At 46.3% G+C, this 26,980-nt stretch overlaps 1 protein-coding gene across 1 annotated transcript; it reads left to right on the top strand.

Annotated features, from left to right (window-relative positions):
* Positions 1 to 10,252: 10,252 nt before the first annotated feature.
* LOC135387336 (endochitinase-like) lies at positions 10,253 to 25,949 on the top strand. Its single transcript, XM_064616575.1, has 8 exons — positions 10,253 to 10,658; positions 16,898 to 17,110; positions 20,839 to 21,101; positions 21,212 to 21,315; positions 21,417 to 21,540; positions 23,119 to 23,310; positions 24,442 to 24,561; positions 25,672 to 25,949. The coding sequence occupies exons 1-8, from the start codon at positions 10,604 to 10,606 to the stop codon at positions 25,816 to 25,818; spliced, it is 1,218 nt and encodes a 405-aa protein (XP_064472645.1). The 5' UTR covers positions 10,253 to 10,603; the 3' UTR covers positions 25,819 to 25,949.
* The last annotated feature ends 1,031 nt before the right edge of the window (positions 25,950 to 26,980 follow it).

The following is a 26,980-nucleotide window of genomic DNA, read 5'->3' as shown; positions in this document are numbered from 1 at the left end:
TGCGTGAGGCCGACAACGGCAAGCCCTATCACCACCACCACATTTCTAAGAGTGCAAATTAATTTATTATTGAGATTGTGTTGGTGTAGTTCGAGAGTAATTTAAATAAGAAACACAGTCCTCAATGCAATAATGTATTAACCAGTTGGATGAAATATTTTTGATGGCCGTTGTTTGCTCCTGAAATAACAATCTATGCGTGCCGTTCTCACCCCTGTGGTCGCATCTCAAGCGCAGACGGTTCCCCGCATAGCAAAGCCATTTCGTTTCATAGATGGGGTAACTTCGCCAATAATCCTAGAGTCACTGTACCGGGGAAGAATACCTCAACCGCTCTGCGTCGTCTGCTCCGGCAGCCATATTGCTTCCAAGCCGCCGCGGATCGCGTGTAGGGGTAGCTGTTGTCAGTGTTACATCGCGTTGATTTCGCGGCTGTGCACCAAACATTTTGTGACTTCCTGTGGTGGGACTCGGCTAATACTTAATGAAACAGGGCACAAGCGTCACTACAGTATCGTTCGTTGTATTCTGTAGCTAACAGACGAATTATGTTGGCGCGTGTTGGCCTCTAAAAGGCATCGTCGAGTCTCGTTTGCGCTCTATAGATCAGTTTTTTTCCCCCTTTTAGTTCACTTGTTTTGTGGACATAAAACTATAGTGCTCGTGTGTGCAGCTTCAGGTTGACATAAATAACCTCCACCAGTTTTATTCTCATCTCTTCGCAATTAAATTTCTATTTCAAACGTTCAATGGCTATGTGCATGGCATATTTTCCTGTGCATATTCCTCGATGCTCTGGTTTGTGACGGTGTTGTCTTCCTCTGCAAAGTTGATTCACTCACAATTACAGCTCAAAATTTAAGAATAGTTTTCATAACTTTCAATGTTTAGGAATAGTTTTCATAAGTTTCAATAGTTCTCATAGTGCACTACATATATTTCGACGCATTACCATCCTCCACTGCCCCTTGATCAACATTTAGGAATGGTTTTCATAAGTTTCAATAATTTTCATAGTGCATATCTACATGTATCTCGACGCATTACTATCCTCCACTGCCCCTTGATCTTACACTATGTTGTCATCAACTTCAGTGTGCAAGTCTTTTGGTGACTCCTCGGAGAACTCTGCGTGTTAAGAACGGGGGATAGGAGCCTTCCTCAGCCTCGTAGGTGTCCGGTATGCAAACTGCTTCGGACTGCCGTCCACTTCAACTTCTTTCGAATCTCCTTGTCCTCGAAGTCGTCGCGTGTGAAGTGGTCCTGACAGTGACGGTTTGTTAGCACCGCAGGACAGGGAACGCAATGGGAAGATCCAACAAGCACTACTTCGATACGCCCGGCTGTTCTTCGCACAGTTGAACTGTTGTTCAATACTGTGTGCAAAGGTTCTGCAATGAAAAATAAACACGCCACGAAATTTACCTCGCTCAAACGTATGTTATTCGTAGGCGCGAAGTTCTTCCGGCAGGTTCTGTGCCGATCTACGCGTCTCGTCACTTTTGCCCGTCGGAATGCAGAAAAATGCCTAACTCTGTCCCGTTGCAGCATAACATCCAGACATGGTTATTCGTAGTTCCTCAGCTCTCTGAGATACATTGCACGTACAAAAAACCAAGCGCGGCACACGAATGTACGCGCACATGCGTCCCAGCTATTGCATTCCCAGTAGACCCGGCGGGAGGTTGGAAGCAAAGAGGAGGAAAACGCACCACGTGACGCGCCTCGGCGAATGAGCAAGGCGGCGGCACGGGGAAAGCGAATGCGATACTCTTCCCCCGGGTACAGTGACTCTAAATAATCCTGGCGGTTACCGTGGTACAGGGAGCTTCCCAATGAAGACTTCTGAGGGATGCTCGCATGTTTTCTGTGGTGGGTAGTCCTCTTGGACTACCCAAATCCCAGAGCAAGAGGGTTAGCACGCCGCTCCCTCTCCTGTGCCACCATCATCTCTCCCCTCCCTCTTTCACCCTCCCCCTTCTCCCTCCCCTGGGTGCACCGAGCCGCCACTTCAGAGCAGGCTGACCGCACCTTCCCCCTACATCACCCCCCCCCCATTTCGTTTCGTGTTGTACTATCTGTTTCTCTGCAAACACGTCACAAGTTTGTGCGTGCAAGTATTTTTCTCCCATTTGTGTTTATTTATTCAGTTACAGTTGATTTGGAGTGGGAAAGCACTTTCTGATGTAGGTGGTGAAATAAATAGAACATTCGTGCTTTTCAAGTACAAAAGAAGGTTATCGAGCTACTGCAACAACTAGGTGCAAAACATGCGTAGCAACGAGTTATCGAACCTCTAAGCTCTATCTAACTGATAGGAGACTTCATATTGCTTACGACGTGTTATCTATTGTCCTGTATACAGCTTCTATAGAAACTGGTCTCCAGATATTCATCAGAAATTGATTAGGATTAGATAGAGTCTGTATAGAATTCCTTAAATGGATTTTACGACTACCTTGTCCACAGTTTTCTATATAATTTCTATAGAACCTAGCTTTTATTTTTCATAAGGGTTAGCTCCGTCTACTTAGGTATTGGAGTAGAATTACACGCATGGTGTGTCAGCCTATTTTTGTGACATGCTGCACGCGCCGCGGGGTAGGACTGCTGGGAATTTCGACCAGGGTTGGGGAGGTGCCACTTCGGAGTTGGAATAATTCCGGAATTATTCCAGGTTTTTCAAAGCCTGGAATGGAATGGCGGAAACTGTTGTAGGGACGGAATGGAATTCGGCATTTTTGGCAGGAATGGAGTTGGGATGGAATGGTCTGAGTGCCCAAATGGTAGTTTTGGTTTCAACCCGGTGGTTTCTGCCCTCCTCTGCCATGAAATAACCTTGTCGTTATGCTTTTTCCGTGCTGGGTAATGTCAGTCTCCTCTAGCACTGCTGCGCTAGCCTGCACGGTTACCGGTCCTTTTTATTTTATTGATGGAATTAGAGGAATGGAATAGCGTAGCCAAGCAATTCCAGGAGTGGGAACTGACGACCATGCCTTTTGATTCCGAGGAATTGAAAGGAATGGAATTATCACAAATGTCCATTCCTCGGAATGGAACGGGAATGGAATGATTGACCCCATTCCGTAACCCTGATTTCGTCCATCTGAGGTTCTTTTGACATGCGTCAGAAATCTCCGACACAACGTGCTCGTGTCAATGCTTACCTTTTCCACATGATGATGATGATGATGATGATGACGATCTAGTGGCTGTACCGTTTATACATTGCTACAGTCCTCGGCCGGGATCGAACACGCGACCTTGAGCTCCACAAGCCAACCCGTCACCGACTGAGCTCTTAGCGTACCCAGACTGGGAGGTGACGCCGGTTAGAATGCCTGCACCAACTGTGCTATCTGATGACATCCTAGTCATCGTCACTTTTCCATCATTTATTGATGTTGTTGTTGTTGAGGTTATCCTTGGTTTTCCGGCTGCGTCTACGTTATAGGTATAGGGGCCACATAAACCGATAGCAACGTTCAACCTAAGAAAGGCATGTTTTAGCCCCACCCTAGGCTTGTTCCCATTGGCTACAATAGCTGTCTGCATCACTATTACGTTGCAACACGAGCGCCGACACGGAGACTATGGGAGGATTCGTATAGGAGGAACTATAGGTATAGGAGCCTTTCTAGTTCTCTACTTTCTCCGGCGAATTAACTCTGGTTAGGTTGATGTACTACATTTCTTGCCGTTCTGAGGTTGCGCGCGGATATAGACACTCGCTCAAGGGACCCAGACAAGGAATGGCCGATGGCCGACGGTTTGCAAAAGGTCGGATGACAGTTGGCCAACGACCAGTGATTTCCCCAGAAATTCACTGCTGAGGGGGTGCCGAGCTTTCAAGGGGGGGGGGGGGGTATGCTTGGTGAAGGCTCCACTTACGAAATTTTTCTTAGACACGGAAAGAATCGTGGCAAAATGGTGACATATCTGCTGAGCTTTCCCGTTTTATTTGTACATGTTAATACGTTACAACACAGTACAGTAGAATACAGATTCATTATGAGCGGCATTTCAACAATCGCACGACCGACAAAGATGCATAATCGCACGACCGACAAAGAAAAAAGACTTTCACCTTGGCTCACGAAACTCAATGAATACCTAGCAACCAACGGTGAAGACCTCAGACGAAAAAAGCAGAATACCTCGCTTGATTGAGTTGGGCGCAAATGATTCCTTGTGATCCACATTGAGTTTGCATGCCCGAACGCATTTTTTCTCGTATGCGCGTACTATATGAATGGAACAGTGATTTTGAGATGAATTGGGACAAATGCATGGTAGGATCATCTGCATCACTGTGGTCCTACAGCCAAAGTTTGATAGTACAGGATGTAATGCGCTGCGCCGGACTCACTACTAGAATGTGTTGGTGGCCGAGTTGGGTGGTGTCACCTGAGAAATTTCAGGGGGGGGGGGGTTCTAACAATGCAGGGAGGGTGTACACCCCCCTGTAGGGAAATCCCTGCCAACGACTCTTTCGGCCGTCCAACGTTGGCGCAATGTTGCATAGTGATAGGCAGAGCGAGTTTTGGAAAGCCATCGGCCAGGGTACAGATCCGTACCAAGAAACAAGCTCGATGGCCAAGCAAGTGCCTAGGCTTAGACCAATCTCGCCTGGGGTAGAGGGCAACGCGGAATGGTGTAGCACTGCATATGTGTGACTTGCGAAGGACCAAGTGAATGTCTCAAATCAAAAGCAGTAAGAAACAGAAGCAGTATCTTCTTGGGGAGTTAATACGACAAGCAATTCATCATTTCAGTGTTGCTTGTACACACTGTAAAACTAGTGAAAAATACGGGCATATCGCAGGAGAATAACGGGCGCGAACCCGTTGTTTCAAATCACACGCCTTTCCCGTTATATCGCGGGGGAGGAGGAGTCTAGGCATGCGCACTGGGTCTGCGTGGCCTTCTCAGCAACCGGAATTCGTGATTTCGTGTGAGGAACGCAAGTGTGCCCTGACTGTCAAAACCGTTATGCCGCATACCCACATGCGGTAGAGATGTGCGTAACCGCCTGCCGCAAGCGAACGCGAATGGATGCTACCCCAGCTATATACTGCCTCCGCCCGCGACTCTTCACAGCGAAAGCTTGACAAGATGGCGGACGACAGCGAAGTCGATCTACTGACTGTAGTGAACGTTTCCGTTCTCACATCTGAGCTTTTGTGAAATCAGCAACGCAGACGCAAGAAACGCAGGCTTTGGGTTCACTCGCTGTTGCGATAGCGCATTCTTTTCTTGTGAACAATGTTTAGCTTTCAACTTCCTGCACTATGACAGTCAATATCTTACACTTTACTTACCTGCACTCCCAAATTTTATTCCGGTGTCGACCCAAAAAGTCATTTTAACGCAACGCTCTATAATGTCGGCAGCAATGAAATTTTATTTCCGTCGTCATAAATTCGCCGGCTGAAAAACGTGAGCATCACCTTACATACCTTCAACAAGGTGCAACATACTGGAAGGTGCAACATACCTTCCAGTCAACGACGCCGTCAATGCTCTCCGTGCGGGAGGCTGAAAAAAAAACAAGAACGCACGCAACTTCCGGTTACTTCCTGATTGGCTGAGCATGTACGGATTCCGCTAAAAATCGTGCACTGCGCGATCGCCAAAAAGCGGCAAGCGGAGGTGGCTTTTCCCGCACAGCGGCAAGAGTTTACCGCGCCGCGTTCGCGTTTCCGCGCAGATTCTCCGCATGTGGGTACGCGGCCTTACAGTCAAAGCTGTGCCTGTCATCGTGGGCTTTCGCAAGAAGATTTTGAAGGTATGTGAACTCTTATTATGCCCTTTATGCTGTGAGCTTTTAGCTGAACTAATAAAGGGAATAAATGGAAACATGCGCCGCCGTTGTGTGTTACCAAATACGTAGTGAATGGCGCCTTCTTCAGCGGAACGCTGGCGCCTTCCGCTGTGTTCTCACTTGTTACACTGTCCATGTCGTAGCCATGCATGTTCTTGAAACTTCTCTCTCAAACCACTAAAATGAGCAATGTGTAACTTTCTGGAACTAGTGGATGGGTGTGCGTTTACCCGCGTGGACCTTCGTGTGAATAAACATATACCCCCCCCCACACACATACACACACACCCGCGTGGACATTTGAAATAGGCCGGGGTTCACCAACGCCGGCTAATGAGATTGAACGCTCAGCCGAGATTGAGGGCCCTTACACCTTTTTATTAATAAGATTAATTCGGGACGCAAGATTTATTTTAGAAATGCTTGACAGTGCTGTCGAAATAGAATTGAGTCGCAATTCCAAGTCGAGGGTACCCTTGATTTCGTTTAACCGACGTTCATCGAATGTGGTAATTGTGTACGCGCGTCGTTCATATAATGTTTAAGTGTTTGCACTATTTATGAGGCAAATATCAATGCTCTATACAGAATGCATGAAACAAACATATGGATAAAACAGTACCAGAAATGTTGGTAAAAGCGTTGGCGAGACGTATTTTCCCGTGTCCCGTATACGCTAGAGGATCTTCGTTGTTAGCACCAAAAGCATTCGACGACATCGCCTGATATGAACGGGTATCATGTTACGGCACCGCAGTGATGGCACACCAGCAAGAAGAGCCTGCTTTGAATGGGAAGAATAACGATTGCGCGTCTCTGAGTTTAACGAAAATCTGGCGAAGGGTACGCGATAATGTGTGACAAGCTTCGTTAGCTTAGCGGTGTTTGCATGATGAAGTGATAGTGTAGCAGCACAATATTTTTGCTGCTACACAGCTTTTACTCTGACGCAGACAACACCTGTCCCTTTTCAGGCATTTTCTTGTATACAATACTTTTGTGGACTCATCTCTTTCTCTATTTTATTACCAAACAGGGTCTGGGCATATACAAACAAAGAGCAAGCAGCAAACGAGTATGTACTCTGCTGTAAATGCAAACTACCTCAAGTATACCTTTATGACTATCAAAGGCACTTCCAAATACATTCATCTATACATAACGTATCTGCGTCATGTACTCAAGGAGACTGGAATGGAAGCCGCAAAAAGAAAGTTGCTGCAGCCCTTATAGGGCACCCATGATGAAAATGGCTGCCCAGGACAACATATCTTTGTGTTGAAGATCGGTCTGCTCATATCTTAATGAAGACTATGAGGTCTGCACCTCGTTCCACACTCTAAGTTCCCATGCGCCGTCTTCATTCTGAGAGTTCTGTGATAAGATCGTTGACACATTTCTTGGTGACACACATGAAAAAGAATATATCAAACATCGATGTAGTATGACTGACATCTGAAGGTTGTGTCAGAGCAGGGTGTATGAACTTTAATTCAGACAAGCATTTCTAAAGGCAGCAACTACGCAATCACAGGCGATTGTCTCCATTGTCTCTATTTCCTGTCTATCAGTGATATATACCAAAGCGCAGACCAAAATTTTGTAAGAAGTGACGAGTGCACCATGTTTTTTCATGTTTATGATTTTATGATATACTTAGTTTCAGTTTAATGTTGCATATTTTCTTCTGTCTGATGACTATCATATGACTGTTCAATTGTTTGCAGTACTGAGTGAGATATACAATCTTCCTTTAGCACAAAGCTGTACCAACAGCTGTGGAGAGCGCACCCCCAGCACCGCGCCTCTGCTATTGGTATGAGTACTTCCATTTCCTGGAAGCCTTCATTGCCTGCTATTGGCACCTTGCAGTGGTTATTTCTTCTAATTTATGTAAAACATATTTCTGTTTTGTGCAACTGAAAGAAACTATGCTGTCACGAAACAAAAGTCTGTGCTGCAGCTGCAACATGGGCTCTCAAAGCATTTGCAGCCACTGCAATAGATTTATAGTACATCTCTCTCTCTCATAGGGTCATCACATCTACACTTCTCAGGCATTGTTCTTCCCTTCGACAACGACAAAATGTTAACCGCAAAGAGCGTGGAGAAAGCATTGGGGCTTCAGCTCGGATTGTATTTCAACTACGATGTGCAGTACCTGCCATCAACGTTTCATATGTTAGGATTCATACAATGGTATGCGTTCTCATGTATTACACTTATCGTATCATAAATCGTTATCATGTAGTCGACAACTACTCCGCTGTATTCATGCTTGTATTGTTCATAGTTACCGTGGGGTGACAATAAGTTTCACGGCCATGTGTTTCAAATGTTTTTTTTTTGTTGTTGTTGTTGTTGTGTTCGAATGTCTTTTTTCTGTCTTTCTATTCTTTGGTTTCAGAGATACTGAAAAGCCTGCTGCTCGAGGCAACGTGGCGTTATTGGGCAACTGGTTTATCATACATTCACTTGTGGACAGCTAGGTTTGGAAATTCATTGTGCCAGTTCCAGTGGCAGAAGAAAATTAGCAGCCTTATCTAATCTATGAACAGATGGACAACCTGCCAATGAAGCTGGGAAGGCAGACCAGCACCTGACATGGTACAGCATGAAAAAATAGGATTGTTGAAGAATGCCCTCCTTTTTATTTCACAGCTATTATGGACACATCAGCCCTGAAAGAGGAACAAAACACCCTCAACGGCAAACAAGATTAAGTGGCATGCCATCGTCTCTCCCATAGTCATCTCCCACACACTCACCATAGTTTTGGCGCTCTATGGCCTTTGTTGCCTTTGTGCCATTAAACGCATAATCTCTCTCTCTCTATTTCTATTTGGTCCACATTACCCAAATTTCCTACTCTTAAACATTTACCATTGTGCTCCTGAGTCCCTATTTGTGAGTCACGATATTGTTCCTTGCATCTTCCACATGTGTACGATTGGATAAGCTGAATACTAGAGGGTAGGCACAACAGACATACTTTCACGTACCTTGTCTGCGTACGTGCATTGTGCTTTTTCAAGTTTTTTTTTTTTTTCACAGATTCAAACTGTGTATTGAGCACATAAATATGTCTTGTTTCTTCCTATGCCTTACACTCAATGTTCCTAATTTCATGTTTTGTTCCGATTTCAGGAGCCGTTGCAAGCTGCCGTTCTGGAGACAGTTACTGCACTGTACACTTCCGTGAATATATTGCTTTATAAACACAGAACATGTTGTATGGGTGTCTGATAATGATACAGGCCGAACACGATTCCATAAAATGATAGACAGTAATTTTTAGAGGCCGGTGCGTGTTTCTATAATACAGTATCACATCATAATAACGGTGAACCATTAAACAATAAGAACAGGGTCTCATGTTTTAGATGGGGTGAACACGTAATGTAGGAATACAGCGACATGTGAATTTCACGAGTTTGTGTCGTATATCTCGAAAACACTTTCCCGTCTTTTTCACGTTGCTCACAATTAATACAGCTGCCATGCATTTTCACGTTATTTTCACGGAATATTTTTTTGCAATGCACTAATCGAATTAGACTTAGACACCTCACCCTTAATTTTGACTAACAGGCAAACACGGCTCTCGAATTTGTGGAAGATCGGGAGACAATCTGTGTATAGTATCTATTCTTCTTCAGGAAGGAATTCTTTGTGAACTGTTTGGTCCTAGTGGTCTCGGGCATCTTGCGAGCTTTTATGATTCTCCTTATTTTTTTCCCTTTTTTTTTGCACTTTGAAACGCCTTGCACATTGTCCTTTGTGGGAAGTTTATGTGCTTTAAAACGTCGTGCTCACTGTCCGTTGTGGGAAATACGAGGAGCAAACAAAGAATGATAAATCTTTACCTTACGCCGCGAGACAGTTGACTATGAATATGAGCGACGCCGCAGGAATGGTTTGGTCTATCTTGGCACAAGCTTAACACAATGTTGGCTGGGCAGTGCTTGGCAAGTCATTGGCCAGGGTGCGCAGATCCGTATCAAGAAACAAGCTTGTTGGCCGATGATGTACTAACCAAGGCTAGGCAGGCCAGCCTAACTATTGCCGAGCTTGGCCCAATCTTTGTTTGTTGCTTGGAGACTCCGTTTATAGATGAAGAATTACTCGTAGATGTCTTCCTAGTAAACTATCACAACAAATTTGAGCAGAGACTTCCAAAACGTAAAAGGACCCACTTTTTCCTCCAAGTTGGAAGGGGTCGGAGAATGTATTTTCCTTTGCTATCACAAGGCCATTCCGGACCTTGACACGATATCATCGCATTTCGCAAGACGGACCGCCGCTGAGTGAGACACTTGCGTGCTACAAGAGACACATTGCCGTCTTTTACTCTTGCTCTGTTTACGTCGCAAATTTGAAACCTTCTCCCCCTCTCCACAATACTGACACGTGCGATGTCTTTTCGTAAGTCGCACGAGGTCGGTTCACTGCCTGGTGACGTTTTGCCACTTTCGACGAACCCGCTTGCGCAACACAGCAAGGTATTGCCATCATTGAGCAAGTTTACCGACGCATGTTGCTATTCTATCGCATCCTGTCGAGAAATGACGTAAGGTTCCGCCCCCTTCCTCCTGCAGCAAAAAGGAGGAGGCGAGGCGCAGATTCCCCCCTTTCTTTTTTTTCTTTTTTGTAAAAGAGGCAAGTTGGTAGGACGACAATTGTTCGTCCTGTATTCACAGTGGCTATATAATTCATCGTCGGCTATCAGAGCTCAGACATAGAGGCCTGTGCTAGGAGACAGAGGAAAACATCATCCTGATGAATTTGTTTTTACAACTGGCTTGCGCCGCGGTTGCCCTTGCAAATTTTGCAGGTAAGGAAAGTTCTGTCATTTGTAATACCCCGTGTCATTACCACTTCTCCATCACTTATTGTTGTTGTTATTTATAACTGACGTTCTTTGTTCCGAAGATCCAGAGAAGCGTGCTACTTAGTTATATGATGTCACGCTTGAAAGAGACTGTGTAGCATTAGGGAGTTTTAGTTGTATAGTGTACGGCAGGAAGTTGCATGTTCACGCTGCGTACGTGTTGTACGCATGCTGTGTGGAGTGTGCACCCGTTCTCTTCTTGAGTACGCAAAGTGATTGAGCGCGCACTACTAAAACTCTCTGGTTCCAGAAATCCATAACAGTTTTTTTATAAACACTCCTCAAGCTGTCCACATTCATTAGAAATATTTTACGTGTTCATGATCATTAATGGTGCGGTATGTGAGACGCGGGTTATTGGTGCTGCTTCAAGCGTCCAGGTCCAAGTACATGCATGCGTTCCAAGGCACTGAAGTTGCCGGGTTCATTAGAAGTTATAGCCATATCGCATTGCGTCTTTCCTATGTCAACAGCGACCTCGCAATCGGGCGATTGGACATTCACACAGAGTGTTAGATGGCGAAGTCTTCGACAATAATGGTGTTCTAATTCACGCGATTTAAAGGATTCTGGTAGTTGGGACTATTCCGAGTGTGCCCGCGCCCTATAGCAAGCAGCTCGTGTGTGCCCGGAGTACTCGCTAAAAATAGAACATCTCGGCATAGCAAGCTCAAGGGCAGCTAGCACTGAGGATGACATCGCTCTGCCTCCTGATATGCTGATGACGAAGATTTCTCTGACGCCTTGCGTACTTAGGGATAAGAGTTTCTTCTGAGTGCTGCTAGGCCATGTGCATGTTATGCGTTTCAGTTATGCTTTTAGGTGCACAATGGCACATCTCCCTTTTATATTTGTCAAAGAGTAATAATAAGGCCCGAGCATTTCAGTGCCTTCCTCCAATGCAAGATTTTGTGTGCCGTCGTGACCACAGCGCAGGAATTAGTGTCTGGAAGACACATTCTAAAAACAGAACTTCACCGCATAGCACACCGTACACCAACCGTTTCCACGAAGGATAGGGTTATCGCTCGTGATTCGAAGCAAGGGGGCATACGCCTCTTTGTGGCAATTTGGATATATGAAAATTGCCACGAAAAGGCGTACGCCTCCCTCTGTCTTCCAATCACAAGCGATAACCCTATCATTCGTGGCGATGGTTGGCGCACAGTGTGCTATGCGGTGAAGTTCTGTTTTTAGGGTGCACTTGATAACAAACAAGGAGGTCAGCGCCCCCTTGCCGTGCTACACAGTTACAACAGAACCTCACGACTAGTCAACCATCATTCCGAACGATATCATTCTGTGCATTGGTTTGTTGAGAATGGGAGGAGGCGCCTATGTGAGACACATTATGCTCGTCCCAGACAGGCGCCTCCCGCCTGTGGTGACGACCTGTGGTGACTGAACAAGTGGTGACGTTGCCCAACTCTGTGAGGCCGACAACGGCGAGCCCTTTCACCAACACCACCACCACAACCACCACCAAAGACACAGAATCATATCATTCGGAATGATGGTGGGCTAGGAGCGGGCTTTCTGAACGTGCCCTGCTGAACTTTCTGAAGGCAGTGGACCCTCACGGTCTGTTGTAGAGCAGGGAACTGTAGAAACAGACGTGGTGAGCCGTCCTCTTCGCCTACCCCCTTTCCCCACCCCCTTTCATCCTTTCCTCGAGCAACGTGCCGCCAATCTAGGCAGGCAGACCGCTCGAAATTCCCCCCCCCCCTCCCCAGGAGCGTGTATATGTGGTGAAGTTCTGTTTTAACAGTGTATAGATTCTAAAAACACGCAAGTTTCATCGCAGGGGAGTACTCTAGGGGTGCAGTCTATCCCATTGTTGGCGGTAGTGTGGTGAAATATAATAATTAGTCGCCTCGCAGTGAGGGTCGAAGTCCTACGGTGTCGAAAATGTTCAGGAGTGCTTTCAGGCCACGAGTTCACCACACGCTTAACTCTATCACTTCTCAGGGCTAAGAAGGCGTCATTCTTAATGCACAAGGAGCGATACCCGAGACAAGGAAGAACGCAACACAGAAAACATTCTCAAAAGGGGTTGAGAATAATTTCCTCTGCGTTGTGTTCTTCCTCGTTTCGGGTACCGTACTCTTCGCAGTTACGCACCAGCTTGTCGGCGACCTTCTACTCCTTACAGTCATATTCTTAGTGATGGGTTACCAGAAACGTGGTTTGGCGTAAGGTTCTGTTTTGAGAGTGTCGATAGGCCAAGGTTCGCAAGCAAGACTAAATATTGGGCCAATATTCATTGAATATAGGCAATCAATACCGGTCCAGTACTGGTCAATTGGTTTTGCTTTTTGGGGTCCTGAAGCAAGGTGAGAATGGGCTCCTTGAAACCTATATCACTGTATAGGCGCTACATAGCGCGTTTTAGTACGCCGGAAGACGTTCACTGTAACGGTTCTGTAAACGCCCTACAGGGGGTGCTGAAAAGATATCGGTCCGACAAGGACGAACTCGGCCTAGAGTCATAAACTTTTACTACAATTCGACATGTTCACCTCCAAGTTCTCACTTGACATATCGTTGCTGGAGCTTCTTTAATCGTTCAGAAATGATATCCGACGTCTGCTCTCCGAAACATGGTTCGGCGGCTGTTCCTATCGCCTCCGACTCCTCCGACACTCTCTTTCCTTTCAAACTTTGTCTCAACTTTGGAAACAAAAAATATTCCAATGGGGCAAGACCCGGCGAGTACGGCGGATATTCAGTGCATTCGATTCGCATGCCCTTCAGAATCTGCATTGCCTAGCCTGCTTAATGAGTGGGTGCATTGTTCTGCAAAAGGAGAACGCCTTTCCGTAGCTTCCCGCGCCGTTTTGCTTTCAAGGTCTCTTTCGGGGTTGAGAGGTCACTATCCTGAAAAGGCACCAACGCGCCATGAGTAAGTAGCCGACTTCTCTTGTATGTAGCCAATTCTGTGCCAGTGGTGCGCAGGCATCATACAGGGTGTCCCAGAAAACGTGTCATTGAATTATAATAAAAAAACTACACCATCTAGAGCCATGCGGTCAATGGCACTTGTTCTTACTGCGCTTTTGCCACCTCCTCATGTGACTGTCGTGTAACGTAAGTTTAATTAAGTAAATTTTTGCGAGCTTAAGTCGGAAATTTGCCTAGCAAAGGTCACTTTTTTACCCCACCAATGTGAAGAGCGTGTCTAATTTAGTCAAATTAATGAGAATTGACAGGGATATTCAGGAGCTATCCCATCGGAAAAAATAGCCGAACATCATGCTCTACGGAGGTCGCACAGAATAGCGCACGATGAATTTTTCAGCGCAATCTTTGTCAGTCCGACGAAAGGAGGTTGGAAACCCAGCTCTCCCCGACATCGCAGAAAGAGATAAAACAGGAACGGCTTATCACGTCCGAGTTTCGGTGGGATAATGCTTTCCCTCTCCCAATTTTAGGAACTGGTACTTTTTCTACTATCACTCTGTGAGCTGGCTTCGGAACCTCCTTTCGTTGCAGTGAGAGCGATTGCGCTCAAAAAGTCATCGCGCGCTATGGTTCGATGCTGCGAAAAGCATGATATTCGGCTATTTTTTCCGATGGGATAGCTCCTGAATATCACTGTGAATTATCATGAATTTGAGTGAACTCGGCACACTCTTCATATTGGTGGGGTAAAAAAGTGACGTTTACTTGACAAATTGCGAGTTCAGTTCGCAAATATTTACATAATTAAACTTGGAGTACATGACATTCACATTAGGAGGTGGCAAAAACCTAATAAGAACAAATGCTGTTGACCGCGTGATTTTAGGTGGCGTAGTTTTTTTATTATAATTCAATGACACGTTTTCTGAGACACCCTGTATATTGCATGAATGAGTTCCTAAGTGGCGCTAAAACACCAGCACACAAACAAAACAGTTCCGAAGGACACCGTACCGAGGGAGAGAAGGCTGATCGTCAAGGGGAACAGGCCTGTGCGTACTTCGTTGTTATGCGGTGCACGATGAAAACTACCCCGACTTACGTGAACGGAAGTTTCAAATGTAGTGCGAAGTATCCAGAAAAATATAGCCCGAGATTAGCGAAGTACAGCTAAGGCTGACAACCCTTGTGTCTTTTAAACAGCACAGCAAGCTACAGTAGTATATGCAGCATTAACTGTTTCAACCCTCGTGGAGATAGTCAGTCACCAAACACCTTACCTGTCCCAGAAAGCTGTATCCATGACCTTCACAGCTCATCATTGAGTCTTGAATTCCTTCTGTCTTGGGGAATCCGAGTGTCGCCATTACATGGACTGTTGTTTCGCCTCAGGGTGATAGTGATGCAACCATGTTTCATCCACTCTAACATGTCGCTCAAGGAAAGTGTCACTAGAACGTTCAAAATGCTGCCAGATCAACTTAGAGGCATCGATTTGGCGTTGTTTCTCACCGGCACTCAAACATTTCGGCATCCACTTGGGCTGACGGCTCCCGCATACCCACTATTAATGAATTACTAAACCAATGCGTTCTCTGGACATACCTATGGTCTCTGCAATTGTTTTAGCCGAGATTCGCCGATCTGCCAAAGTGAGGTCATGGATACAATCAACGCTTTCGGGTGTTTGCACCGCTGCAGGTCTCCTTGATCTTCCGACGTCTTCGGTGTCAAAATCCCCACGCTGGAAGTGCGCACACGGACTTCTTCAGAGTTGAGTATGATGGGAACTCGTTACTTAATGTTCGCATCATGCACTCACAGGTTTCCCTCGGATTTTTCTTCTGCATGAACAGGAACTTTATGACAGCCCGAAGTTCCAACCTTTCGAAAATTACGCGCTTCCAGTATAGACACGTGTGTATAGCCCCCTTTTCCTTTCATATCTTTTGAATAGCAGGCCGGTTCTTTGCCTGGCTAACCTTTCTTTCTTTTTTTCTTGATAAACATATACCGCCCCGCCGAGCAGAAATGAACGCTTCGCGTTACAAGCCTGCAATTTCTCTTCGTCTATCTCTTTGTGTCTGATGACGAGATCGCGTTCACGTATCTGAAACAGCGTCGGGAAGAGAACTTTTCACCACGTCCTCATAAAGCTCATAGTGACTTTTACTAGTTTGGCTACTTTTACTTCTCGATTCACTCAAACTCCACTTGTAGTAAATGTCAGTCATTCAGTATTGTAGGTAACGCCGTTACCGTAATCAATACGTTTTTTCAGTATCGAAGTGCGCGACACTTTTTTAAATCGGTATCGGAAAAGTATTTCCGTTGCAAATTTTTGGTAAAGCGATATCCGTATAGTTACCGATACTTTTTTTTATTACCCCACCCTTTCTTTACCTACCATATTTCTTACTCTTATCACTGGTCCGCCTAGCGCTCGACAAGAAGCCTATCGACACGCCTACGTACTTCGTAACAGGAATTGTACCAAACACATGTTCATTTTTATCTTCGAACCATGGAGGTGAACGAACAGAGGTCAAGTCCTTGCCGGACGGACCACGACCTGCTAGGATGACAGAACAAAGCCTTGAGAACCATAAAAGTCAAGCAAAGTGTCCGAACTACATAATAAATATGCTGTCGTTTCGCTGCAAAACTGTCTTCTCCTAATTGGCTATTATACAAACGGTGTGTTGACGTATATGCACTGTTAAAAGCTTATAAGCGAGATTTCTACGTTGCATATTTTTCGTATTTTCAACAAAAGTATCGGGAAAAGTATCAAGTTACTTTCTTAGTAACGGTAGCGGTACTCCGTTACTTTAAAAAAGAAGTATCGATACCGGTATTTCGATACTTTTTGCTCAAGTAACGAGTATCGGTATCGTGATACCATATTCCGGTAACGGGTCCAACACTGGTTATTCGTTTTCCCTGAAGCGGTCGGCGAACCGTTGTGCCACTACACGACCGGAGGATTACATCCTGAGTCATTCCCCCTTCTAATTGGTCAACCGCGATACAGTTGACGATTTAGATTTATAGTTTAGATACGATATGCGTTTGAGCGAAAACGATTAGCCTCAGCACCATATTAGCCGAAGTCACTTAGCCGAAGTACCACTGTATAGCGTAGACAAAACTGTGGTTTATAAACTTTCATTTATGCCCATATATCTCATTCTTGTATTGTTGACTCTATGAGATGAGCCACAGAAGATTGTGTACTCATCTTCCTAAGCTTTCCCTAACCGTATATCTCATTCTTCCAGGAAATGCTAATGCGCAAGCTGCGAACATAACGTCCGACCTGCCCGTCGTGTGCTACTACTATGGATGGGCCAATACGAGGCCTCACCCAATGAACTACGAACCGGAGGACCTTCCTGGAGATCTTTGCTCTCACGTCAACTTCGCCTTCGCCGGTGTCGATGCGGACACTTTTGAGCTCAGGAGCGAGGTACCACAGTACGAAGCTAACAGAGGTACGTGCACGTGTGTTCGGTGTACGCCAAGCAAGTAGGTCAACTGCCTGTGTGGCTCCGCACTTTATCTTTCCTCAAATCCCTGGGAAGCGGCCTCATTGGTCCTTCCAAAGAAAGGGACCACGGCCGAACGTAAGACGCACATGGCCTTTCCGGTGAAGGGACTCTCGAAGCGAGGTCTACGATGGATGGATGGATGGATGGATCCTGGGGCTTTACCCTTTGGAACGGGCAGTAGCTTGCGCCACCTAGCCTAGAATTACAGTATTACAGTTTCGATAATCATGTGCCAGGGCCTCCGCTCCTATTCATATTGGTAAAATTATTCCTTGTCCACCAATCGTTTAGAGATTCCCTTGTGTTTTGTGTTGCTAAAAAGTTAACTTCGTCTCTCTCGTTTCGAAAACACTGTGCTTTCCATGTGGCCACATCCCCTTACTGAATACCCGTACATTTCAGTACTTGATGTTCCGCGGTTTCTTCTTCCTGCCCACACATACCACATGTTTCGTCTGTGATTTCCGAATATTTAGCTAGATAGGTTTTTTGTTCTTAGTGTCCCTGTCCTTGCCTCAAACAGAAACGCACCGTCACCAGATTTGTCGAGGATGAACTCCGATAGTGTTTCCTTTTTGTTTCCTGTACATTCCGAGTGACTGTTTCGCTTGCATTTTACTTGCCCGTTGTCTAGTTTCCGATACTCTTACCCTAGTCTTTAAACTTTTCATGTTGCTTTATTCATCCCAGGTTAAATATTTCGCAGACAGGCGTCTAGTCCTTTTGTATGTATGTTATCAGACATACATATATGATATTCCTTCCCTGACCCACATCTTATCGTTCCAATTCCTCATGCGCGCTTCATATCGAATCTTACTTTTTGCTTCCCTAACTTCAAACGAGGACCATTCCCCCATTAACCCCTCATTGGTTGCATTATTTGGGGGTATTAGTGTGTTGGGTGTAGAGAGAGTTTTGCCATCCTGGTGATATTTCGCCGCCTCGTATAGATCGAGCCTGCTGTGATGTCACAGTCGCGGTTGCGCCGCCCAAAAAAGCCGGAATCCAAGCAGAATCCGCCCAGAATCCGCTTATCAGTCGTCTGGTGGACGCCATTTTGATGCAGTCCGCAGCTGGTAGACAAGTGCTTTGTCGCGCTCAATGTAATCTACCGGAATCGCTGGTTTACCCACAGCCGCCTGTGCTGTGAGGGGATTTGTTGCCAAACTGAAAGTATTCAAGGACGAAATACGCGGTTGTCTTCCCTCCTTGCATCGTAAACTACGCTTTGCATCAGACGGCGTCGGCGACGGGTCAAGGACGGGACAACAAGAGAGCACGTTGAGGGAAGACGTTTAGTCGTGACGTCGCATGACGCCCTTCCAGTTGGGCTCCTCCTAATGGCTCTCTTTAGACGACTCTCACCCTCAACATCAAACTGCGCCATCTCTCACGCAGAGAGACACACTGTCATATCGTATCGTGTAATCTACGCACAAAGTTTAACTCTTTCATGCTGTTTCCTACACGAACCACCGAAAGCTTCGTTCATTTTATTTCGCTTTCTCGTTGTGTTAATTTCATGAACGATGTAGCCACGGGCAATCGGCGATGTCGTCAAAAGAGAAGTTAGCTTAGGAAGGCAATTCAGGCGTTCCTATGCTAACCGTGAGGAGGAGGAGTCCTGCGACGTCTGGATTGGCTTCACTGAGGAGACTTGAAGAAACGGAATCCATTATGGGTAACCGTGAAGTCCAGTTAAAGTGTCATCTTAGCCTTCATTTGGCAGAAGAGGCGCAATAGGCCTGTGGCCCGCATTTTCCTTAGTCTTCCAGTGTTTCGAGGGGCCTAGCCCTTCCGGACGTGGGCCTCATGAATCGCACTCAAGACCGTTCTGCGAATCATCTGTGGAGAGCCATCGCCCACGCAAGTTCTTCTAATGTACTGGATGGGGCCTCTGGTGCGCACTCTTTCACCGGAGTCGTTTGCACCGTCACGCCCGGCAGCGCGATCACCACGGCGGTTCCATGCTGTCATTCACGCTTACCATCGCATGCTAGCTCGGATCACTCCCCCTGTGAACCCGAACTCCACCAGCCCCGCTCATATGTCGCAGGCAGTTTTGTGGGACGAGGCGTGCAGCAGCACAATCTGGGCCCACCGTCGTCGGCAAGTGGACACCATCGCGTGGAGCAGGGTTGTGCTCGTGGCTCCCTCCTTCCTTGTTCGACACACTGTGGAGTTTTGCGTGGAGCATACAGCCGACGCGTGATCGCCTCCACGTGTGGAACATCACTCCGACGAATATCTGCCCATACTGCGCCAGTGTAGAGACCAACTGTCATGTGCTCTTCGAATGCCGCATAGCCCGCATATTCTGGAAGCTAGTCAGGCGGCATACAAACATTATGTGCCCAATACCCCTTGACCGGAGATGTGCCAGCCAGCGGTACAGTTTGCTTGTGACGGCTTGTGGGGCCCAGGTCTTGTGGGGTGCTAGATGTAAGGCTGTGGCGCAGCGTAGGCGCGACGTCCCGATCTTCCTGCTTGTGAGATCTTTGCGGGTTCGCGTCGTCAGCGTCCTCCAGAGGGAACTATTTGCGCTAGGGGAGGATGGTTTTGTGCGCTGTTGGGGCCATCACCCTTCTGTTCGCGCTGTCGGCGGTCTCGTCACCATCGCCGGCGTCCCGTCATAAGCGAATTCATATTTTGTACATATTTTTTTCACCATCCATATTTTTTTCCCATCCATGATCATTTATCATTCATTGTCTCTCATTTGTTAATATCCGCAATTTGCATCGCCCTGTATCGTTGATCTTGTGTTGTGTATGTTATGTGTGTGTTGTGCTTGTTGTATAGTACCATGTGAAATCCGTCTAGTAAATCTCTCCCACACACGTAACTCTCTATTGAAAAGCCGTCCCTTACTCTACGACCGTTAAGAGATGGTAGCACTTCGTCCTACTTTGTCCCAAATAGACACGCACCGTGAATGTCACCACCTCCCCCCCACCCCCGCGCCAGAGATTCCCTCCCACGACACTAATGCCCCCAAAATCTTGCAACACCGCCCCACCCTCACATGACTGTGTTGAGAAGGCCAAAAACGTCGCCAAAAAAGTACCAGGTACGGCCGTCACCACCCCCCTCCCCCCCCCTTCGGGACGCGCCCACCCTCCAGAAATAATTGGGACATCTCTGACATCAAATGCCGTTTTCTGTTTCTGCCAGTGAGGCCGCGCTGGAGAGGTCACGTGCTTACGACTACCAATGCCGTAGCTCTCACTCCCTGACGTCAGAGCGTGACGCGTTCTGGTGCCAAGTTCCTCAATACGAGCCGTATTTTGGCGAGCTGTGCACAACGTGTGCATGGTGCAATGCACGCAGACACGCACACACACACACACACACACACATCCTTCCTTCATCTTGAAGTTCATACATATATCGACTTTATGCTTTACCTGTAGAGTTCCGTTGCACTAGTCTGGGGATTCTTTTTCTTTTCTTTTTTTTTTTTTTTTTTGTAATCCCACATTCTGTTCCTCTATCACTTTGAATTACCTTGCCAATTTTTCGCATTCTTCCCCTCGCTCCGCAAGAGTGTTGCAGATGTGCAGTACACCGTTCTCACCGTCAGTACACAGTCTCAGTTACAGGCTTTAATAGCTTGTTTCCCAACTTATCCTGTTTAGAAGCTTACAATGTACAACGTGAATTTGCAGCCCTGTTCAGGAAATTCACTTCAATCAAGGCCAAGTACCCTCACTTAAAAACGGTGCTATCTATCGGTGGATGGCAACACAATCTCCAGAGTTTCTCACCCATGGTGAGCTCCCAGGCAACCCGACAGCGGTTCATTAGGAGCCTGTCCTCATGGATGGACGAATACGACTTTGACGGTGCTGATATGTACTGGATGTACCCGGCAGTCTCGGAAAGGGGAGGCGCACCGACAGATCGTGAGAATTACGTACAGCTTCTAAAGGTCAGTCTCTTTCCTCTTATGGAAACGAAGCTCTACGGATGTTGCCAAGTGGTAACATATGCCACGCTGCATGGATGCGAAATGTAACCGTTTTTTATTTCTCTTCCCAGGAAATAAGTGAGGTCTTCAGGAAGAAAAACTTGCTGCTCACAATCGAGATCCCAATTATTCCAGAATACCTCGACCCGGGCTATGACGTTGCTGAGTTGTCGAAGTGAGTGTCTAGCTTCACCTTCTACAGAAGTTGTCTTATTACACAAAAAACAAACTCAAATATACGTGACAATACAAACTATGCTCTGCCTACCGCTTCAGGTACGTCGACTGGTTCAATGTCCACACGTTCGATCTTCGAGGCCGCTGGAATGGAGTGACAGATGTGCATAGTACGCTATACTCGAGATCTATCGATGTCGGCGAATTCAAGACGTTGAATGTGGTAGGTACTCGTGATTTCCAATCGACGAACAGTCTCCCCACGTGATTTCTTCTGTACGCTGTGCTTCTCCGCTTACGGCGTGTTCACACGGGCGACATTCCCCACAATACTCCAGAATAAGATTCACAAAACGACATAGCTTTCTGCTTCCGACAGCTCAGCCGCAAGATATTAACCGTAGCAGACGACAGGGCTGACGGTGTCGTCTGTTATGTGCGCGGTACGTCACTTCCGATATTCATGGGCCGTCTGAGTGCCCATCATAAGACACGTCAGTACCTCCGCCCAGTGAGCACTTTTATTTAGTTTTTATCTTTTTCCTTTGATCTTTTCTTTGTATGTTGCTTTTTCTTCCCCTACGCTCTAAATACAGAGCTTCATCGCATAGCACGCTGTGCACCAACCATTGCCACGAATGATAGGGTTCTCGCTTTTGATTCGAGGAGAGATGGAGGCCTACGCCTTTTTGTGGCCATTACCATATATCCAAATTGCCACAAAAAGGCGTACGCCCCTTCCTTTTCTCGAATAAAAAGCGATAACCCTATCATTCGTAGCAATGGTTGGCGCACAGCGTGCTATGCGGTGAAGCTCTGTTTTTAGAGTGTGGATCGCCGAGTGTTCGTGGGGGTCCGCGACGATGACAGCCCGAAGACTGTCTTGGCGAGTGCTAGTTTTTCATGTGTGACACTGCTGTGATGCTAAAGAAGGCAGAAATCTCATTTAATGCATGGCAGTGCCCTGTTTGTTTGTTTTTCCTTTTCCTTCTTCACGTCCCTTATTTGTACCAACATGGATCGTACTTAACGGAGGTCCTCGAGTGGATTCTCAGTGGTTTTGCTGGTCTGACACAACGAGATGTTTGGGAAGCGCTGCCATAGAATATTCCTCGGGGACGTCGCTGTTATGTTACTTGTGCATGTGAAGGACATCAAAAGAAAACGTAGGAGGTGCACTAGGACGCGAAAAGTTCTCATCGCGGAATAAAATATGTCGTTACTTTAACATAAATGCAAAAGGAACTGGACTTTTCCTCTTCTTTCCTTCTCAAGAGGCGCGACAATTCCCATTTCATCCCATTCCTTTTGCATTGCTGTAAAGGTGCGCGGTGAAATTTTTGCACTCAAGCGTTCCTTTACTTTTTTTAAATTCCGTGTTAGCACCGCGAAGCAACTGTGGTTATGAGCTGCGTACAGACGTGGACAGATTGAGAAAGGACAGCAGGAAGGAGTGGGGGACAGAGGGGCTAGTATGCGTCCTAGGCCGACTCCTTGGCCGACTTCAGGGGAACTGTGCCGACATTCGTCTGGAAAGTCTTCAGAAAACGCATGGAAAATCTCAGACAGCACAGCCGGTGACAGGATTCGAACCCATGTCACCTCCCAGTCTCAGCGTGGAAACGTTCCTTTAAAGAAACAGTTGTCTTACTGAGGAAAGTCTGCAGTTTCAATACGATTTATCCCTTATGTTACACCAGGGTTAACCGCGACACCGGGATCTTGCAGCGTGGTACTCATACTCAATGCTTCAAGGGGTAAAATTTTGATCGGAATGGCACCTCTATTTCCACTCTTACAGAAAGATGGCATGGAGAAGCTTGCCGCTCGTGGAGCCCCGAAGAAGAAGCTGCTGATGGGAATACCGTTCCTTGGAAGACAGTTCACCCTTCTGGATGAAGCACAGCATGGACTCCATGCTATTATCAACCCAGGAGTCACTCCAAACGCGGGGCCTTTCGTTCGTAGCAGCGAAGTTATGGGTTACTATGAGGTTAGCGCCGCTGTTTTTGTCTATGCATCCTAAATGGGGAATTTTCACTTCCTGTACTGCATGCGACACACTTGTCCAAAATTTTCATTCAAAGCTACAGCAGCCTGTATTGACTTGACTAGCCTTAAAGGAGCTCTGCCGTTATTGTGCCGTACGGGTTCATTAGTCGAAAGAAACGATCTTGCAACACATGGAACCAAAATATTTTTTTTCTCCCGTTGTACCACACCGGAACTGAACCGAAATAAATTTAGACGGTTACTGGTTCGTGAAACGGGTCACGGTTCACGGTTCACAAAACTAATGTGCGTTGTAAGAGGTCGAAACCACGATTTACACGGCGGATTGAGCTCCGTTGCCAGACAAATTTGAAACCGAGCTGAACAAAACAAAACTGCAACCCAAGTGCAGGAGATATTTCTCCCTCGCAGATATTGCGTTCATTCAGTTATGTTAGTTTTGAGGTCGTCCTTTTGGCAGTGTTGGCTTCCGTGCGCGCGATTTTTGTCGTCCAGCAACCCAAAAGTTTTCAGTTTGGGCTGTGAAAATAACGGCCAGTCCCTGAGCAGGATGTACCAGGTTGTGTACGATGAGTGAACATACAGAGTTCAGTATGCTACCACAACGTTGCACCTGAAACGCAGATCTGTAACATTCAGTGTGGTGGTGAACCACTGTCCCACTGCTGTGTCAGCAACAACAGCCACAAAAGTACATTTGTGTTGTTTGATAATCGTAAGAATGTGCTTGCTTTTAGCCCGTGGCAATCGCTCAAAATTCATATGGGGACCGGGGACCTGGTTTCCTGAACCGGTTTAAACCGACTCAGGAAACCAGGTCCCCGGTCCCCATGAAACTGGTTCAGAGACCGATATTTTGCGGGGCTGAACCCGAAACGAAGCAATATGCCTCAAACTGAACCTAACCGAAAACAATAATCTGAAAACGGTTCCTATCCCTGCCGACAGTCCCTTTAGGAGACGACAAAGAGCTTACAGGAAAACACAAATGGGAGTTTATTAACACATATAGGGAATGATGGATGGACGGTAGGATGGGAAGAACACACACTCACACTATGTTAATACGATCACTTCCTGCATTAATGATACCTTGATGTCTTTATTATAGATATGCCTCCTGCTCCGAGCCTCGTGGGTCCGAGAGTTCGACAACGACGGAAAATGTCCGTACGCGTATCAAAAAAATATGTGGATCGGTTACGACGACATTGACAGTATCGACTACAAGGTAAGACTCGACTATATCAGCTATAAGAGTAGCAAGTCGTGAAGTACGGCTGATATGTGTTAACTCATAACAACAAAGTAAGTAGCCCAGGGCATGACACGCGCAAATGAAAGATAAATCCATGTAATAATATTATACGAACGCTTTTGGAACATCAAGGGAGAAAACAATGAAAGAATTGTTATAAAGTAGGCGAGCCCGTGATAGAAATCACACACGGGCAAACCTTGTCCGTGTGTGACTTTGACGGACTTTGTCCGCAAGTCAACGGCGCCCACAAATCTAAATAAGCCTCTGATTGGCTTAAGCGCGCATGACGCCTCGGCCGCATATTTCAAGCTGCTGTTGGTGAACTGATCATGCAGCCTTCACACGCGTTGAAGAAGGCCAAATTAGAGACATTTGCTTGATTCTTAAGCAAGCACGTGAAGTATTCGCGTTAGCAACACATATGTGAATCGGTTTCCTCATCTGCATAGCGTCCACCATATTCTCGTAAGGTCCCATGGTTAATGCGCCCTTTCCTTCTTATTTTTTTATATATAATAAACATATTCCCCCCCCCCCCCTCTGGCGTAGGTATACTCGGAGACAACGTAAGAGGTCTAGCCAGAGACCAGATTCCGCACGGTTATTCCCCCCCCCCCCCCCACCTCCGACCAATTCGGGTTAAACCCGATTTCTCCCCGAATTCCGATCACTATGAAATCCTCAAGTGACGTTTCCACTCAAGACGAACAAAACTCGTGACGTGTAACACATGTAAGAATGGATCACCCATGTGTGTCGGCAGTCTCTATGCCTATGGGGATTAGCGCTTTGGTATCACCCAGAGGAAAAAAAAATACTAATAATACGAAATGACTTAATAGACAAGAGGAGAGATAAAAACATCCGATAACACCCGAAGGCACAATTATCACCAGATTTCACCCCCAATTAGATTTAAATATGGCGCCCGATTTCCACCCGCCCGACGAGTCTGAGAAAGGCATTTAACTGGAAAAGGTCACTTCCTAAGTATCAGTCTGCCCAGCTTACTTCTCTATGTTCGTTTTAGTTGAGAGTATCAGCTGTGGTAAATTCGCACATGCATGTTGTCTTTTTCAGACAATGTTCCTCATCGAAGAAGGCTATGGAGGTATGCATGTGTTCAACGTTGACCTGGACGACTTCCGAGGTATCTGTGGTGCCACCAACCCACTACTTAAGGCAATCAACGATCGCCTGCGTCCAAGTCAGAACTATGTGAAATAGAGAGCCTGGGTGAACGCAAGCTTGTGTTGGGCATTGTTAACAGGGAATGCTCCTGGAATTGATGTAGTAGACTACTTTTTAAATGAACGTTACTCAATTATCTACTTATGAATAAACAAAATGTTTCTGATTATTTTTTATTTGTTCCGCATAGTACGAATAGGGTGCATGAATATGGAACTGCTATAACTACGTTTGTCCACCTAATACTGGAACTGGATTTCTTAAGGTTGGACATGGCACCTTTGGTACTATGAGTGATCGGTCACAAAATCGTGACAGGACAAAGATGAAGTCTAACGCTCTCGCTTAAGAACCGTAATATCTAATCTATTCGACAGCAAACCTGATCAAATCCCAGTTACAGTCGACAAAGAATCTCTATTCGACAACATACCTGATCAAATCCCAGTTACAGTCGACAAAGAATCTCTATTCGACAACAAACCTGATCAGATCCCTCATACGAAGAGAAAATATTCCCAATGGGGATTCGGATCCCCTTTACACCAACTGAAGAGGGCAGCACCTTTGCATTCGTTCCAAGGTGCAAATTGCCCCATTTCTTCTCGAAGGCGAGAGAGCGTTCGAGAGAGGGTGCACCGGGCTGTCGGGTCGACTGTAAACTTCAAAATATATTGTGGCTTCTCGGTATGTTGATAGTGGTCCTACATGCAAATGCGTACGTAACCCTGTAAGGTGACACCAAAAGAGGGTGTTCCTGTAATAAGATAGCTAGAGATAAGATAACAGGTTCCTGCTTGGTGGAAGAAAGTGTTGGTGCCCTTCTGTCATTTTAAATCCCGATCGTGGTTCTTCGTTTCTTTCTCAGTGTCATGTACCGAGGGCACAGAGGCGGAGTGGAACTGGCTCGAACTCTGAGGCAACACTGCAGAGACTGGAATGAGGAAGGAGTAGACCAAAGAAAGACAAAACGAAGTTTTGACTGAAAACATGGGCACGAGTGTGTCTACGGTCTTTGCGCGATAATTAACGTGCGAAAATGGGGGCGGCCATGTCAACAGGTGCGGTGCGCGAACTACACATAGAGCACGCCACATACTGTGACCAGTACCTCAGCCTAAGATGTTGCTGTGGAGCGGTAGATGTTAGCACCACTTTTCGTGGAATGGTTACGTGTTTAATTTGAAACTGGACGCAG

This window comes from Ornithodoros turicata, chromosome 3 (assembly GCF_037126465.1).
Source record: "Ornithodoros turicata isolate Travis chromosome 3, ASM3712646v1, whole genome shotgun sequence".
Lineage (NCBI taxonomy): Eukaryota > Metazoa > Arthropoda > Arachnida > Ixodida > Argasidae > Ornithodoros > Ornithodoros turicata.
This window is presented reverse-complemented; position numbering and strand designations above follow the sequence as displayed.